This window comes from Mesoplodon mirus (assembly GCF_964341445.2).
Source record: "Mesoplodon mirus genome assembly, chromosome: 3".
Classification (NCBI taxonomy): domain Eukaryota; kingdom Metazoa; phylum Chordata; class Mammalia; order Artiodactyla; family Ziphiidae; genus Mesoplodon; species Mesoplodon mirus.
Window position 1 is genome coordinate 116,772,156 of NC_138978.1, and position 17,010 is coordinate 116,789,165.

At 45.9% G+C, this 17,010-nt stretch overlaps 2 protein-coding genes across 2 annotated transcripts in view; one reads left to right on the plus strand and one right to left on the minus strand.

Moving 5' to 3' along the window:
* Positions 1–17,010, plus strand: part of LCE5A (late cornified envelope 5A) — a 190,260-nt gene that overhangs the window by 129,177 nt on the left and 44,073 nt on the right.
* Positions 3,293–8,624, minus strand: LOC309800847 (cornulin-like; the record flags this gene model as incomplete). Its single annotated transcript, XM_082615167.1, is given in 6 exon segments — positions 3,293–3,357; positions 3,360–4,115; positions 4,118–4,250; positions 4,252–4,455; positions 4,457–4,621; positions 8,601–8,624. Coding segments are annotated over 6 exon segments (1,347 nt in total).

Consider the following 17,010-nt stretch of genomic DNA (forward strand, 5'->3'; position numbering starts at 1 on the left):
TATTAACTAATGTATGTGGGAAAAAAAGGTGAAGTCATTCCATTTTTTCAACAAATAATTTTTGAACGCTGTTATCTGCCAAGATCTACTTCAGGTCCGGGGAAACAGCAAGAGCAAAACAGGCAGATGTAATAACGATGAATTTTGCCAAATTCCCTCCATTGAGGCTGTGTCATTTTGCACTCTCATCAGAAAAATGTGGTAGTACCTCTTTTCCACAGCCTTGTCGACGAAGTCTATTCTCAGAAAGTCTGGTCTCAAGTCTATTCTCTTTCAGAATTTTGCCAAGCTGACGGTGAGAAATGGTATCTTGATATAGTTTTAATTGTGTTTCTATTAGTATGAACAAGCTTTAGCATCTTTTTATATATTTAAGGATCATTTGCATTTCTTCTGTCAACTATCTGTTTATATCTTTTGCCCATTGTTATTTCCTATTTTGTGTAGTTGTGCTTTCTCATGTGTACCTTTTTTACCTTTTTAAAAATTAGGCTGGTTAGTTGCTTTCTACCTAGTTTATTCAAAGAAATAGCTTATTTAATTTCTTATTATTTACTTTTTGTACTACTTTTCTACTTTCTTAGCCATCAATTTCTTCTTGTACCTTTTAAAATTCATACATATATATATTTTTTCCTTCATTGGTATTTTTCTAGCTTTTCAATTGGTACATTTAATTCATTTATTTTAATTTTTATTCACTTGTAGTTAAGGCTCTGAATTTTCCTTGGAGCAGTCATGCAGTTGTGTTCTATAGGTCCTTAGGTATCTCGTTTGTCATTATTTTCTAAAAGTTCTGTAATTTCATTTTGTATTCATCTCCTTTTATCCAAAAATTGTTTAATAGGGTGTATGTCTGCTGTTAATTTCCCACAACAGCAACAAAAACAACAGCGATCTGGCAACATTCATTGATACTATGTGTGCCAGCAAGACTGCGATTTGTATGACTTCTGTTGTTGAATAATGTATCGAGGGTTTCTTTGTGGCATAATATTAAATATTTCATGTGTAGAATGTATATTTTTATTGTCGGGTTAGTATATTAGTAGATTATGTATATAAAGAGTTATATTTTAATATTTGTGTTGTTTAATTTGTCTCTACTCTAAAAGTACCCTTTACCCTATTATTTCTGCTTTTTTTATAAATTTGTCCTTGTATCTACTGTAGTTCCTGCTTGTATGAGACTTGTGCTACATTATTGAAAGTATAGATACTAAAAATTGTTATATTTTCATTATGAAATTATAGCCTTTGACATTTTAAAGTTTCCTTCTTGGTCTTATTTAATGCTTTTTGACAAATTCTATCTTGTCAGGAATCAAGATAATGACCCTGCTTTTTAAATTTTGTTTTAATCTGCAGTTTCCTGATTTTTATTTACCCACTCATCCCTTTTAAAATGATTTTCTGCATCTCTTGGATTTGATGTCTCTTGTAAAGAGCATAGACTTACATAGACCCAGTATGAAAACGTGTTCTTTCAATAGTGAATTAAGCCTTTTACATTATTATTATAAATTGTATGTTTGACCTCAGTCTGCCACACTTTTTTATGTCACATTTATGCAAATATATATCTTGTACATAAATAACATTCAGTATGTTGTCATTGTATTTGCTTTTTTTTTTTCCTGGAATATATTTTGATGTTGAGAAGGGTTTGTATTTTCATTCTAATGTTACTTTTATAGTAACATCTTCATGTAATATGTATCCCCTTCCTTTTTAAATATACTGTCTATTCATCCCCTACTCTAAGTAATAATGGAATTTGCTGAACACTTTTTCACTCTCCCCATCTTCTTTCTTCCTCAATATCTAATTTGAAGTGATATACTTAAAATTGTATACTTATATAAGACAATCAGTGGACTTACTCTATTTTCCATACACTTTCTCCTTCTGCTTCATTTTTGTTAGCTTATTATATTTATATTTAGAGCATATAATGTAAAATGTTATTCTGTCATCTTTATCCCCGTTATTTAGTCATAGTCTACAGTAAACATGTAGACATGCTCTGTATCATATTCTATGGCAAATGCTTTTATAATTCTGGTTTTTGTTTGTTTGTTTGTGAAGCTCATTCTCTAGTAGAGTCCCAATGAAGGGACTGTGGGAACACTATCCCCTGTGTCCTTGCAAGTTCTTTGCTATTTGTCTTTGGCCTTTATACCTAAAGGTCAGTGAGGGACAGGTATAAAATCACTTTGTCCTCAGAAGGACAGCCTTACCTTTTACTCTCCTGGCTCTAGTTCTGGGTTTTTTTGTTTTGTGTATTAGTTTCCTATTGCTGCTGTAACAAATTATCACAAACTTAATGGCTTAAAACAACACAAATTGATTCCCTTGCATCCTTGAAACTCACAAGTCTAAAATCAAGGTGTTGAAAGAGCAACTGGAGGCTCTAGGGGAAAACTTGTTTCCTTACTTTTTCTAGCTTCCAGAGGTCATGCGCATTCCTTGGCTTGTGACATATCACTCCAACCCCTGAGGCCATGATCACATCTCCTTTTACTGACTTCAGCCCTCTTGCCTCACCTTTATAAGGACCTTTGTGATTATAATGAGCCTACCTAGATAATCCAGACAATATCCTCATCTCAAGACCCTTAATTTAATCACATCTGCAAAGCCCCTTTTGCCATATAAGGTAATATATCCACAGATTACTTGGATTAGGACATGGACATTTTAGGGGTTATTATTCAGCCTAACACATTTTGTTTTCGCCTTGGAGATTTCCTTTATTTCCTGTAAAGCAACAATGCAATGAAAAAATGTGCTTTATGCAGGATCTACTTGTTTTCTTGTGGGAGGCCTTTTAGAGTAGCTAGTCTGCCATTCTACTGGAAGCTGAAGTCCCCTTAAGAAGTTCCTAAACACTTTGCATAGGCTGTACTCCAAACTTTTGGACTTAACATCTCTAGGGTTGAGCAACAAAGCTCAGTTGCTTAGGAAGGTTTTATTGATGCGTTAGGATAGATGGGGCAATGGACAGATGGCAGAAATAAAAGTAGCTCTGAAAACCCCCATAAGCTGAGGAAAACTTGGCACAAAGGGATGACTTGTTCTATGTCTTCTTGCTCCTGAGAGGGTCTGCACAGCAAAGCAGGTAAGAGAGAAGAGTTTAGGATAGAAAGCACCTTGCAGAAATGGTCTCACTGAGAAAGACCTAAGAGAGAAGCACCACGATGAAGAGCTAATGTCCAGGCACCTGCTAACTGGACTTGGCCAGAGCACAGCAAGCCAACCACTCTCCGCTCTTCCCCCAGTGCTGGGGCACTCATGGCTTGCTGCTTTTGAAGTAGGAATACAGCCCCCTGGCTGTGAGGCCTTGCTTGCCTTCCGCTGGGCCACTGCCTGGCCTTGTGCTGAAGGCACACTGGTGTGCAGGCTGCCCTGGTCCTGCCTTTGGATCACTGTCTCCCTCGTGTGGTCATCAACCCACTCCTGTTTAACCAAGGTGGGCTCGCTCTCTCCCTGCCCTCCTGTCACACCGCACGGTGGATGAGTGCTGCTGTGGTGCTGTCCGCCTGTCACAGCGCTTGCCCCAGTCTGGGCCTGTCCTCCCAGCACTGTCTCTCCTGCCTCATAGTTGATCACTTGTGTCCATCTTTGACCACTGCCTGACTGCCTCTGAGTCTGGCTCTGTTCTCTAGCCCCTATGTGGCTTGCAGTCTGGCTCCTCTCCTGCTGCACGGCCTGGGTGGCACCTCCCTGTGTCTGAATGTGTCCTCCTGTCACAACCTGGCTTGTCTGATGCCTGTCTTGACCATGAGTCTCAGTCTCTCTGATCTGGCCACAGGTGGACTCCCGTGGCTGGATGCTGGCGCTTCCTGTCTGATGGCTCCTGTCCTGCTCCACGGTCTGGGTGTGTGTCTGGGTTTGTGACCCTGCCTGTGTCTGAATGTGTCCTTCTGTCACCACTTGGCTTGTCTGACTCCTGCCTTGGCTGTGGATCTCAGTGCCTCTGGTGGACTCCCGTGGCTGGATGCTTGCACTTCCTGTCTGACAGCTCCTGTCCTGCTCCACGGTCTGGGTGGCACCTGTCTGGGTCTGAGGTATCGTTCCAGTGACAGTCCCACTTGTCCGGTGGGCTCTGTCCGTTCCCTGGTCTGTGACTGCCTCTCCGCCCGCCTCTCTCTGGTCTGAGGACTCTTGTCTCCTTGCACTCTCTGGGTCTGCTCCACGTGGCCCCTTGCTGGCATCTGCTGCCTGGCTCCCTCCTGTCTCTGGGACTCAAGACTGCCTGTCCCGATGACTGGCCTGAGCAGAGCTGATGTCCTGACCTGGGGTCTGAGACCCAGGCCTGCCCTGTCCCCTGGAAGCCTGCTCACTCTGTGTGCTGCTTCTCCCTGCACGGCCTTGTCTCTTCTGAGCCCTTCCCACTGCAGTGCCACTTCTCTGCCCTTCTCCTGGCTCTTGGGGGGCCACAGGAGCGCCACTTCTCCGGAGAGCCACACGCTCCCTCAGGGCTCTCACTCAGTGTCTTGAAACAGGCCTGGGCGACTTTAAACACCAAGACCAAGAATTCCTTGAATTCTACTGTCCCTGTGTCGTTTTCATCCAGCAGGTGCAGGACTTCATCCACAGTGGCTGGATCGTGGGGTTTCTGGGGAGAAGAAGAGGCTAAGTCAGCATCCCTCCCCCAAGGAGGACATGGTCAGGCCAGTCCACTCAGCTCCCAGGCATCCCACCCCCGAACCTGGGAGCCCATGTGCTCGGCACCTCCATACAGCACACACACACACACACACACACACAGACACACACGCAGGCACAGACACACAGACACACACAGACACAGACACACAGACACAGACACACACAGACACAGACACACACACAGACACAGACACAGACACACAGAGACACAGACACAGACACACAGACAGACACACACAGACACATAGACATACAGACAGACACACACAGAGACACACAGACACACACAGACACAGAGACACACAGACAGACACAAACAGACACACACAGACACACAGACACACACAGACACACAGACAGTCACACACAGACATAGGCACACACACAGACACACAGACACAGAACACACACACATACAGACACACACACAGACATGCACAGACACACAGACACAGACACACAGACACACACAGACACACAGACATACACAGACACAGGCACACACACAGACACACAGACACAGAACACACACACATACACACACACAGACATGCACAGACACACAGACACAGACACACAGACACAGACACACAGACACACACACAGACACAGACACATAGACATACAGACACAGACACACACAGACACAGACACAGACACACACAGACACAGACACACACACAGACACAGACACAGACACACAGAGACACAGACACAGACACACAGACACACACAGACACATAGACATACAGACACAGACACACACAGAGACACACAGACACAAACACACAGACACACAGACATACACACACAGACACAGGCACACACACATACAGACACACAGACATGCACAGACGCACAGACACACACAGACACACAGACATACACAGACACAGGCACACACACAGACACACAGACACAGAACACACACACATACAGACACACACACAGACATGCACAGACACACAGACACACAGACACAGACACAGACACACAGACACACACACAGACACAGACACACACACACACAGAGACACACACACAGACACAGACACACACAGACACAGACACACACACAGACACACAGACACAGACACACAGACACACACAGACACACACAGAACCAGAATGGCACAAGAAGGAAATCCTGAGAGGACCACGCCTGAGTGGTTCATCCGTTCCTCAGTGAGGAGGGATTCTGCCTAACCCCAGAAGTGCTTCGTAAATTGTTTTGTAATTTGTTGTGAATGCAATTTTCCTTAACATTTTTATCAAAGTTCAAATCATTTACACAATAATGTGGGTTCCGTCGTGTTTAAGCCTTTTTGCTGTCAATTCCTGAGCTGAGTAGAAAGAAGTCCTGCAGCTATTGCTAAGGCTGGAGTCCTGAGCAGTGGGGAAGGGGGGCCCCAGCTGCTGCCCTTCTAGATCCCGGGCCCAGACCTGGCTAGGTGTGCAGTCTGCGTCTTGCCCGGAACTTATTTCTCTCTGGGTGTGCTGCATGTTTCATGGGTGCTCCTCCTAAAACGCGGCTTCTTCTTGGCTTGGTTCTCTTTGACCCTGCTACTGCCATGTGTGTGAAACCAATCATAGAATCTGCAAGGTGTGAGGTGCTCCTATCTGGGGAAGGGCCACATCTGCTCCACTGCGATGTGTGTTTTTCTTTACTTTCTTAAATGTGGAAGGCCGTGTTCTTACATACTTTCAGCACTAACAATCCTCTGATTGGTCTTTTTTTTTTTTTTTTTTTAGCATAATAATAACTGTTCCGACAGGTGGGAAAGAGGATATAGACTGGTAGTTACAGGCTAGCTCCCCCTCGCCCCCGGGGAAGCTGCGGAGAGGGAGCACTGTGTGAGAAGCATGCTCCTGGCTTCTTCAAGTGGTCCTGTGTATTAGGGTTCTCCAGAGACACAGAACCAACAGAGAGTTTATTTTAAGGAAATGGCTCTCACGACTGTGGGGACTGGCAAGGCTGAAATTCACAGGGCAGGTCAGCCAGAGTTGATGTTGTACTCTAGAGGCCAAAGGCATTCTGGAAGGAAAATTCCCTCTTTTCCTGGGACCTCAGTATTTTTCTCTTAAGGCCTTCAGTGGATAAGATGAGGCCCATCCACGTTGTGGAGCGTAATCTGCTTTACTGTGAAAGTTGACTGATTTAAACGTCAATCACATCTAAAAAATACCTTTACAGCAACATCTAGACTGATGTTTGAACAAATAACTGGGCTCCACAGCCTAGCTAAGCTGACAAATTAACCATCACAGTCTGGGTACTAGTCTGGTTTTCCCAGTCCTGGCTTTTCATACTTCACGGTTCTCCCCCATCCCTGCTCTGATTTCTTAGTAAGGCATCAATGCCTTGTATCTTGGTCTGGACTTTTATTCTTTGTCTTTTTTCCTAAGAAGTCTGTCCAAGATTTCTTTAATTTTAATAAAGCAATATATTTTTTTCTTATTAAAAGTACTATATGTACATGAAAGAAAATTTAGAAAATTGGGATATCAAAAGGAAGAATAAACATTACTGTAATACCACCCACCAGAAACAATCTTAGATTGTATATCCTTACAGTCATTTTTCTATGTGTAAGCAATGATAAGAATAGCTAACACATATAACTTACTGTGTTCCAGTTATTAACTCATTCAGTCCTTCCAGCATCAGTGAGAAAGGTTCCATTATTATTTCTATAACAAATGAGTTAAACAAGGAACAGAGCAGTTAATTGACTTGCCCAAGGTCACACAGCATTTAAGGGCAGTTTCAGACTGAGACCCAAGCACTCTGGCTCAGGAGTCTGGGCTTTTAATCACTTCATTATAGTGTCCCTGTATACATACATTTTTCTATAATATGAGGATTAGTCTATATACAGTATATAGTACACTGTTTATTTTCTACCTGCTTTTCACAATTAACTTCTTTAAGGTCATTAAATAATCTTCAACTTTTCCACGTCATATTTAGTGGTAGCAAAGAATTCCACTGGATGGAGGTGCCATTACTTATTTAATCATTCCCCTCTTTAGCTTTCTGGGTTGCCTCTTTCTTTTTCTTTTGTAAAACACACCACATGAATTCTCTTAAACCTATTTTTGTGACTATTTTATACACTTTTCTTAATAAATATCTAGAAACGAAACTGTGAGGTCAAAGAACATCAATTACGTTAAGGCCCTTACATACCACAGACCAAACTGCTCTCTCAAAAGGTGGTTCAATTTATACTCCCATGAATGTTCAGCCTCTGCAACTGCCTCCCACCCCTATATCTATTATTTTAAAAAGTTCCCACTTTAATTGATGGTGTCTCAGTGCTGTGTTTTGAATTCTTTTCATTGATTATGAGGAGAATATTTTATTGGCCATTTGTAATTTATGTATAACTTTTTTTTTTTTTTTTTTTTTTGCGGTACGCGGGCCTCTCACTGTTGTGGCCTCTCCCATTGCAGAGCACAGGCTCAGGATGCGCAGGCTCAGCGGCCATGGTTCACGGGCCCAGGCGCTCCGCGGCATGTGTGAGCTTCCCGGACTGGGGCACGAACCAGTGTCCCCTGCATCGGCAGGCGGACTCTTAACCACTGCGCCACCAGGGAAGCCCCTATGTATAACTTTTTGGTTCAATTCTTTTGTCTAGTTTTTTAGAAATGAAAAATATAGTCTTCCAAACCAAACTCTTTTATTTTGTTTGTTTGTTTCTCACAGTTTATAAAAATTTAATGATAGATGCTCATCAGATTAGAAGTAGATATGCTTCATTAAAAATCCTTGTAAGTCATTACATTGTTGTATATTCAAACTCTTTTATTTTGAAAATTATTTCTAAACACTTCTTTCGCTATTGTTTGGTGATGGTTTTCTTTTTGTTTTCTGTCATCTCTAGACCCTGGAGCCTTAGTTGTTTTTTTGTAAATTCACTCACCTTCTTGATGGTATGAGCAGCCATGGTAGGCTCTGGGCAGAGACTGTGTGGATTCATCCGGAGGACGAGTTGTTCAGGGCATGAGGAAGAGGAGGGTGTGGGGCTGCTGCCCCCTGCCTGATGCCCTGTGGCCCAGCCTGTGGGCTGGAGGCTGCTCGGGCATAGCGGAGGCTCTCTGACCTGGAGCCATGGTGTCTGCTTCTCCAAGTCCTACTGCCTCTCCGGACCTCAGCACTCATCTGAAAAGCAGGGGTGGTGATGGCTCCTTCATAGGGCTGTAGTGAGCCTCAAATGTGAAGGTGTTTAGCAGATGGTTATGAATTATAATAAAGGCAAAGTTATTATTATTTTTTAAATTTTTGGCTGTGTTGGGTCTTCGTTGCTGTGCGCGAGCTGTCTCTAGTTGTGGTGAGCGGGGGCTACCCTTCGTTGCGGTGCGCGGGCTTCTCTTTGCGGTGGCTTCTCTTGCTGCGGAGCACGGGCTCTAGGCACGTGGGCTCAGTAGTTGTGGCACGTGGGCTCAGTAGTTGTGGCTCACGGGCTCTAGAGCGCAGGCTCAGTAGTTGTGGCACACGGGCTTAGTTGCTCCACAGCATGTGGGATCTTCTGGGACCAGGGATTGAACGAACCCGTGTCCCCTGCATTGACAGGCGGATTCTTAACCAGTGTGCCACTAGGGAAGCCCCAAAGTTATTATTATTTTGAGCTATGATTTTGGTTCTGGTTCTTCAGGGTAAGAGTTGTATGGTTTGGGGTAAGCAGGTCCAAGTTTGTCATGTTTGGAGAAGGTTTGACATTTTGGGGTAGGATATGCTAATAGTCTCCTCACCTCACGCTCTCTGAGTCTCAGTTTCCTCACCTGTAAAATAAGGATAATAATAGTATCGACCTCATTGGGCTGTGTGAAGATTAAATGAGTTAATCTATATAAAACATTGAAATTAGCTGTTGCCACCTAATAAGAGTTTTACATAGATTAACTCATTAAATCATCACATAATCCAGTGAGTTAGATACTACTTTACCCATACTTTACAGGGAGGAAGAAACTGAGACCAGATGGGTGAGGTGACTAGCCCAAGGTCACACAGCTATTAAGTGACTCAGCTAGGATATTCATCCAGGCAGTCTGTCTTGAGAGTCTGCATTTCTAACCACTGTACTGTACTGCCACTATTCTATACTGGGATGGGGAAAAAGGTGGGTAAGGAAGGAGAGAAGCCTGACCTTTGCCTCCCAGAACTTAAATTAACAGTCAGGCTTTGGTCATGATTCTCAGCCCCACCTTGCACAGCCTCCTCCAGCCACACTTCCTCCAGGAAGTCTTCCCAGATACGCCCCACCCATATTATCACTCCTATTTTCTCCATATGCTTTGAACTTATGAACCTAGTTGTCTGCATGGTGCTTTGTAATGCTTTGAAAATTGTTATCCTATTTAATGGACATTTATCAAATGCCTAGAACATAGGGCTAAAATCATGGGGTATGCAGACATGGGTAAAATAGTCCCTCTCTGCCAGGCATTTATAGCCTTGTCAGGAACATAATCAAGTATGAAATACCAATGAAAGAGAAATTGAGATTAGTGTTGTAAAAGAAGTATGAGCAGTGTATTATAGAAATATGGGGAAAATATTGTTTAATTCAGGCTGGTGGTAGGTGGCTCTGAGAAAGCTTCACAGATCACGCATTTGCACAGGGTTTTGAGGGATGGCTAAGACTTAAGACAGTGTGGTGGGAGAGCAATCAGAGAAAAGAGCAGGAACAAAGATCCAGCCTGTAAAGTGTGTCCTGCTATGTAAGCCAACATTGTCAGTGCTACCATAGCCTGCTGTGGTCATTATTAGTAGGAGCAGGCACTTGGGCTTCTACTTCCTGGGGTCTGCCCAGGTTCCAGACCCTCAGGTTTTGATCAGTGGGCTCTGCCTTTGGGAGAGAGAGGCTGAGAGTTGAGAAATAAATCAAGCTTGCCTCCCTCTTTGGTGTTTTATTCACTTCTCTGGAAGCTGTTGCAGGGAGGCCAAACAAGGCTGGGGGCCACATGAAAAAAGAAGAGTCTTTGCCCTTAAGACTTGTTCCTGTGTTTGCATCTCACTTGTTTTTGTTTGTTTGTTTTTGTTTTCTTTTAATAGGTGAATATTTTTATTTTTTATTTTTTTTAACTTTTTATTTTGTATTGGAGTATAGTTGATTAACAATGTTGTGTTAGTTTCTGGTGTACAACAAAGTGATTCAGTTATACATATACATGTATCTATTCCTTTCCAAATTCTTTCCCCAATTAGGTTGTTACAGAATACTGAGCAGAGTTCCCTGTGCTATACAGTAGGTCCTTGTTGGTTATCCATTTTACATACAGCAGTGTGTACATGTCAATCCAAAACCCCCTAACTAACTATCCCTCTCCCTTCACACTTCCCCCCTGGTAACCATAAGTTCATTCTCTAAGTCTGTGAATCTGTTTCTGTTTTGTAAATAAGTTCATTTGTATCATTTTTTTTACATTCCACATGTAAGCAATATCATACGATATTTCTCTTTCTCTTTCTGACTTACTTCACTCAGTATGACAATCTTTAGGTCCATCCATGTTGCTGCAAATGGCATTCTTTCATTCTTTTTAACGGCTGAGTAAATACTCCATTGTATACAGGTACCACATCTTTATCCATTTTTCTGTGGACGGACATTTAGTTTGCTTCCATGTCTTGGCTATTGTAAACATCACTGCATCTCATTTGAATTGTCAATAGGGGTCCTGCCTTCTGTGCGCCTGTTCTGGAGTTCCCCAGGCTTGTGTGTTGCTCAGCACTCTCTTCTTCTGCAGGGGACAAACTGTAGAGAGGTTGGCTTTGTCTTCTGGTTAAATGCTTAACTGCATTACTCCCATCTCCCTGGTCTGGCAAGGGCATCCCTCTGGGCCGAAGTGAGAGCACAGTTGGAGCCCTGCACTGGTTGCATTCTACTCAGTGCCTAAACTTTTTGGTGGGAACCTGGGGAAGATGTTCCCACCCCCTGGTCCCAGGGAAAGCTCTGTGATGTGCTGCTTTGGGGCATTCTGAGGTCTGAGATCTGGCTTCATGTAATAGGTGCCAGACGCTTGGGGTTAAGGTGAGAAGTCTAAATACCAGCCCACATCTGAATAATCAGGAAACTTTTCCTGGACAATAATTTTTCATTTTCCATCCATCCATCTACCCATCCAGCAAACATTTGTTTTACCCCTTCTCTGTGTCAGACAGTGAACTTGGTGCTGGGGACCCAAAGACCAAAAAAACACAGTTCTTGTCCTCAAGCTTAGCGTCTAGTGACATGTGATCACGCAATTACTTTGTGTGATCAAGGAAGCACAGAGAAGGGGCCCCCAATACAGCACTGGGGTTACAATTCTGAACGGAGTCCCAGTGGACAAAAAGGAGGTAGGAGATGACGTACAGACAGAGGGGATAATAGAAGGTGAGGGCGTGGGATGTCCAGGGACACTTCTGTGGGAGCAGAGAGACAGAGAGTTGCAGGGGTGGAGGCCACCAAGCTGTGTGGCTAGAGAAGGCAGGCAGATCCAGGTCATGAAGGTTCTTGTGAGCCTTGCAATAATATTTGGACGCTACCCTCAGGGCTCTGAAGGGTTTTGAGCGTAGAAGTGGCTTGTTTAGCTCTGCATTTTATAAAGAACGCTGAGTGCAGGGAGGAGCTGCAGTGGTGGCGGCAGCATGAGAGCAGGGGGACCAATCTGGAGCCTGTTGCAGTTGTTCAGGAGAAGAGATGAGGACCTGCCTGGGCAGGGGAGGGACTGTGATGGGGAGAGGGCTGAGAGGTCCCAGGCGGCAGAGTGGACAGGACGTGGTTATCAAGTGGCTGTGGGGAGAGGAGGGACAGGGAGAGTCAGCAGTGACTTCAATGGTCTGGCTTTGGCCACCACTGGGTGGCTGGTGATGCTCTTCACTGAGACAGAAAACAGGAGGAGGAACATGTGCATCAGGCCTGGGGCAGAGAGAGGAGCTCAGTCTTGGGCATGTTGAATCGGCTGGAGATGGGACACTGGAGCCGAGGGGATGCCAGGTCCTAAGGCAGAGATATGAAAATCTTTGGGATATAAGTGCTGGGTAAAAAAATGAGAGTATTAGGTTTGAGGAGAGTATATGAAGCAGATCAAGAAGATCAACCCATTTTACAGTGGCCTGGAGAAGAACAGAAAGAGTTGTATCAAGGGAAGGGTGTAAGTGTGGTCAAAGCGATGCAGCAAGGTGAAGACTGGAAAGGGCCCTGGAGTTGGCAATATGGGAGCAGGGATGCAGATTCTGAAGGACAGAGGAGATGGCAGAATATAGTAGGTTGAGGCATGAGTGGGAGGTGGTGAGGGGAGAGGGAGTGAAGACAGCTTTTCAATCAGTTTGGCTAAGAAAGGAGAGACCAGATGCGGAAGAACTGTTTTTGAATAAGAACGCCTTGATCACACACAGGTTGAGGGGAGGGAGTGGTAGAGAGAAAGGCTGAACGTAGGAAGTTTGTGTCCCCAGGCTCGGTGGGGTCCCAGAGGGCCCTCTGGGTCCCAGGGAGCTCCAGGCCCTGTAGGTAGAAAGGCTGCCAGGCCAGGCCCCTCTGTGGCCACCCAGGCCTCAGCTCCACCAAGGGCTGTGTTGGACATTTGTTCTACAAAGGTAGCCCCAGCTGGCAGAAGAGCTGACTTGGGACCTGGCCCAAGCCTCCTCTTGTCTCCATGGCAGCTTCAGCCTGAATGTAGCAGCAGGAAGCTTTCCCTGGGTTTCTGCTGCCAACAGCCATGGTTGTGGGATAGGGCAGATCATGAGATGTGCCTGCGCAAGGCTAACCCAGGTGAAACCCTCAGGCAGGGGGCAGGGCTCATCCAGCAAGAGCCTGTGGTCAGGCTGCCACCTAGTATTGAGCTGGGTGTGTAGCAGGAAGGCCTGAGTGGAGGACAGGCAAGGAAGAGAGAAAACCAGAAAACCTGCAAAAAAGCCGGGCTCCGGGGCTTCCCTGGTGACGCAGTAGTTGAGAGTCCGCCTGCCGATGCAGGGGACACGGGTTCGTGCCCCGGTCCAGGAGGATCCCACGTGCCGCGGAGCAGCTGGGCCCGTGAGCCATGGCCGCTGAGCCTGCGCGTCCGGAGCCTGTGCTCCGCAACAGGAGAGGCCACAACAGTGAGAGGCCCGCGTACCGCAAAAAAAAAAAAAAAAAAAAAAAAAAAAAAAAAAAAAAAAGCCGGGCTCCGGAGAGGGGCCCACCATCCTGAAGCAGACACACAGTGTATTTCAGGGGAAGACAAACAACGAAGTCGGCCAGGGACCAAGAAAACTAACAGCGCAGTTGTAGTTAACAAGGTGCTTTTACCTGTACTGTCTTTCATTTGATTTGTTGCGTTAGTTATGATCAGTTTCCCTATTTTACAGATGTGGCTTATCCCTGGAAGGTTCAGAAGACTTGTCCCTGTCAGGCGCCTGTTAAATGGCAGGCTTTGAGAAGTGGGGTAGGGGGTGAGGGCGCTGAGTTTCATTTCAGGAGCAGTGGGAACAGTCTAGGCAGGTGTGAGCATGACATGTGGAGGGTCCGGGCGAAACAGAGCAATACAGATCTGTGCCTGGTTGCCCTTAAGGTCGAGAGTGAGGCTGGGAGGTGCGGAGCCCCACCACTGCCCAGATGTGTACAAGTGGCTGCTGGGCCTGAGGTTTGCAGGGAGACAAGCCCAGCGAATCCTGCGCAGGAGCCAGGGCAGGGGGCGGCACCAGATGTCAGGGTCCTGGGGAGGGGTGACTGACAGGACAGTCAATGACAGGCCCAGTGAGCATTTGACCTGCTAACCAGCAGCCGGAATAGAGGACCCAGGATGAGAGACATGCACCAGTGAGTAGATGGGGCCCTGAGAACAGGCAACATGGTGGGAGTCTGGGCTGGGGCCTCTCCCGGTAAAATTACAGAAGAGAAAAATTCAGCTGGCCCATCTGCTGGCAGGTACCCGCTAGGAAGTGAGACCAAGGGGCCCCTGGCGATGCTGGTTGGGGTGGGTTACTGCCTTCAGTTCAGAGCCCCCAGGTGAGAAAGAGCAAAATGTTTTCTTCTCACCTGCCTGGACCATGTTGGTAAGGTGTGGAGGCAGCACCTGGGCGGCAGGTAGCAGATCCCTGGTGAGAGTAAGAAGGCAGAGCCCTGGGTTGCACGTGCCAGCCAAGCCACTCTGCATCTTCAGTGCTGCAGGATGAGGAGTCTGTGCCTGGTACAGCTTTTCACTTCTACCACTTTCTGATTAATTGCTTTTCTTTTGTTTTCCTCTTGGTTTGTCAAAGTTCCCTTTGAAAAAAATTATACCCCCCCCCCCATTTTTTTTTCTAAACAAGAAGCCAGAATCATTTGTTCCCATGCAGGGCAGGCTAACGAAAGAGACAGAACTGCTCTAGGGACCCAGGCCTTAGGGTTCGAGTTGGAAGGATGGTGAGCTGAAGTGGGAGAAGGGCAACTTGGGAAGAAGCCTGGCAACGAGGGGTCTGTCCTGTTGATGACATCACTGCCCTGACAGCACCCTCCAGAGGCCTGTGTAGTGCCGCTCCCTCGACCCTCCCAATGCCCCCACCAGCCCTTCTCCTTTCCACACGCTCAGTACCTCCTTGCTTTGCCAATCATGGCTAATAATTAGGTATATAGCAAATTGGAGCCTATTGGTAATCTATCAATAAATATTAATCAGGGACTATGTTCCTGAAATCTTCACGACTCCTACTCAGATTGTCTTAAAATTTTATTTTTAATAAAAGAAATCTAGCTATACAAGTAAGACGGGCTCACTATGGGAAGGTCAGGAAAGTATATATAATGAGGATGATATCAATCAGATTGCCTTTTCAATGAATTAAAAAGAAACAACCTTAATCTCGTCTTCAATGACTAGTAAACTCTTCCCACTTCTCTTCCCAGCTTCTAAAGTGTCCTGGTGCTCTGATGCCTGGTATGCAGTGAGGGCTCAGTTAATACTTGTGGGCGGCTGACTGTTGACTGGTGCCCAGCAAGCTCCAAGTTTCGTATAAACATTAGAAACTATGGTGTGTGTTGGAGGTGGCAGCTGGTCTGTGGCACACTGGCTGGGGAGCTGGCTGGATTCCACATGGACTTATTTTTCCCAAGTTAACTGATGGCTTCCTGCCATGCCAACAAGCTCAGCCTTGCAGGAAGTGGGTCAGGATAGTGCTTCTGGATCACCTGAGTGTGAGTCCATCCTGGGAGGAGTCAGTCTCTCGACAATCAGATGTTGAGGACTTACTGTGCGCCAGGCACTTTGTGGGCTACTGGGGACATAAGGCAGTAGGATTCACAAACTAACTGGGATGCAACCTGATAAATGTGGTCCCCCACTTGGGGAGCAGAGGGGCATGGCTCTGGGGCTGGGTCACTCCAGGAGAGCTTCAAGAGTTGGGCCCTGAAGGGTGAGTGGAGTGTAGTAGGTTGGGGAACACTGGGGCCAGGTAGAGAGAAGAGAAGCTATTCTAGACAAAATGAAGAAAGAACAGTAACCTGGTGGTATGACAGCCTTAAGTGTATTCCAGGAACACCAGGAGGACCTTCCGTGGCTTACATTTTCAACTCTGAGCTGCACTGTTAAAGAGGGTCTCAGAGGCCTTGTGTGAGGGCCCTCTCCCTTGCTTTTCCATGGGTTGATCTATCAGGGAACAGCCATGTCTGCTTGTGCTGTCCAGGCCCTGTTCTAATGCCTCCTTCTCTAAAGCCTCTGGGATTATCTGGACAGATGTGGCTGCTCCTACTTTTGGACTCTCACTGCACCCTGTTATGGCCCCTTGCACACTTGTTGTCAGTGTCTTAGGGTCTGTTTTCTCCCCTAGACTGCGTGCTTGCAGGCAGGAAATGTGCTAGGTTCATCCCTGCATTCCTAGCATCCGGCACTGGACCTCACATAGAATACACACTTGATAAATGTTTAATTCTTTAGTTTGTTCTGTGAACACGGCCCAGTCAGTCAGCAGACCCTGGCTCGGTGTCCCCATCTAACCTCATTAGGGATTAAGGTAGGACTCTAAGCAGTCTGATGCAGAGTGACAAGGTCCAGGGTAGCTTGTCCCCATCAACCCCAATTAGCGCTTGATTGAGAAGGTCACAGTCCAGGCTCATGTATCGAGAGCCCATTATTTAATTGATTAAAACAGGTTTTCAGTTGGCAGCTTGACAAGTGCATACTGCACAGCCTCTCCCACTCCACCTACAGGGCTAGAATGTGACGGATTTAGCTGGCAAATACTTGAAATGCTTTGAAGATCCTGTTCCAGCCAGCCAACTGGGTGCTACTGGGACAGGGAGGACCCTGTGACAAATGTGACCTGATTACTGAGGCCCTTTGTTCCCAGGATGGGCTTTGAGAACCTGCCCAGTTGCTGAACCAGCTGTTAAA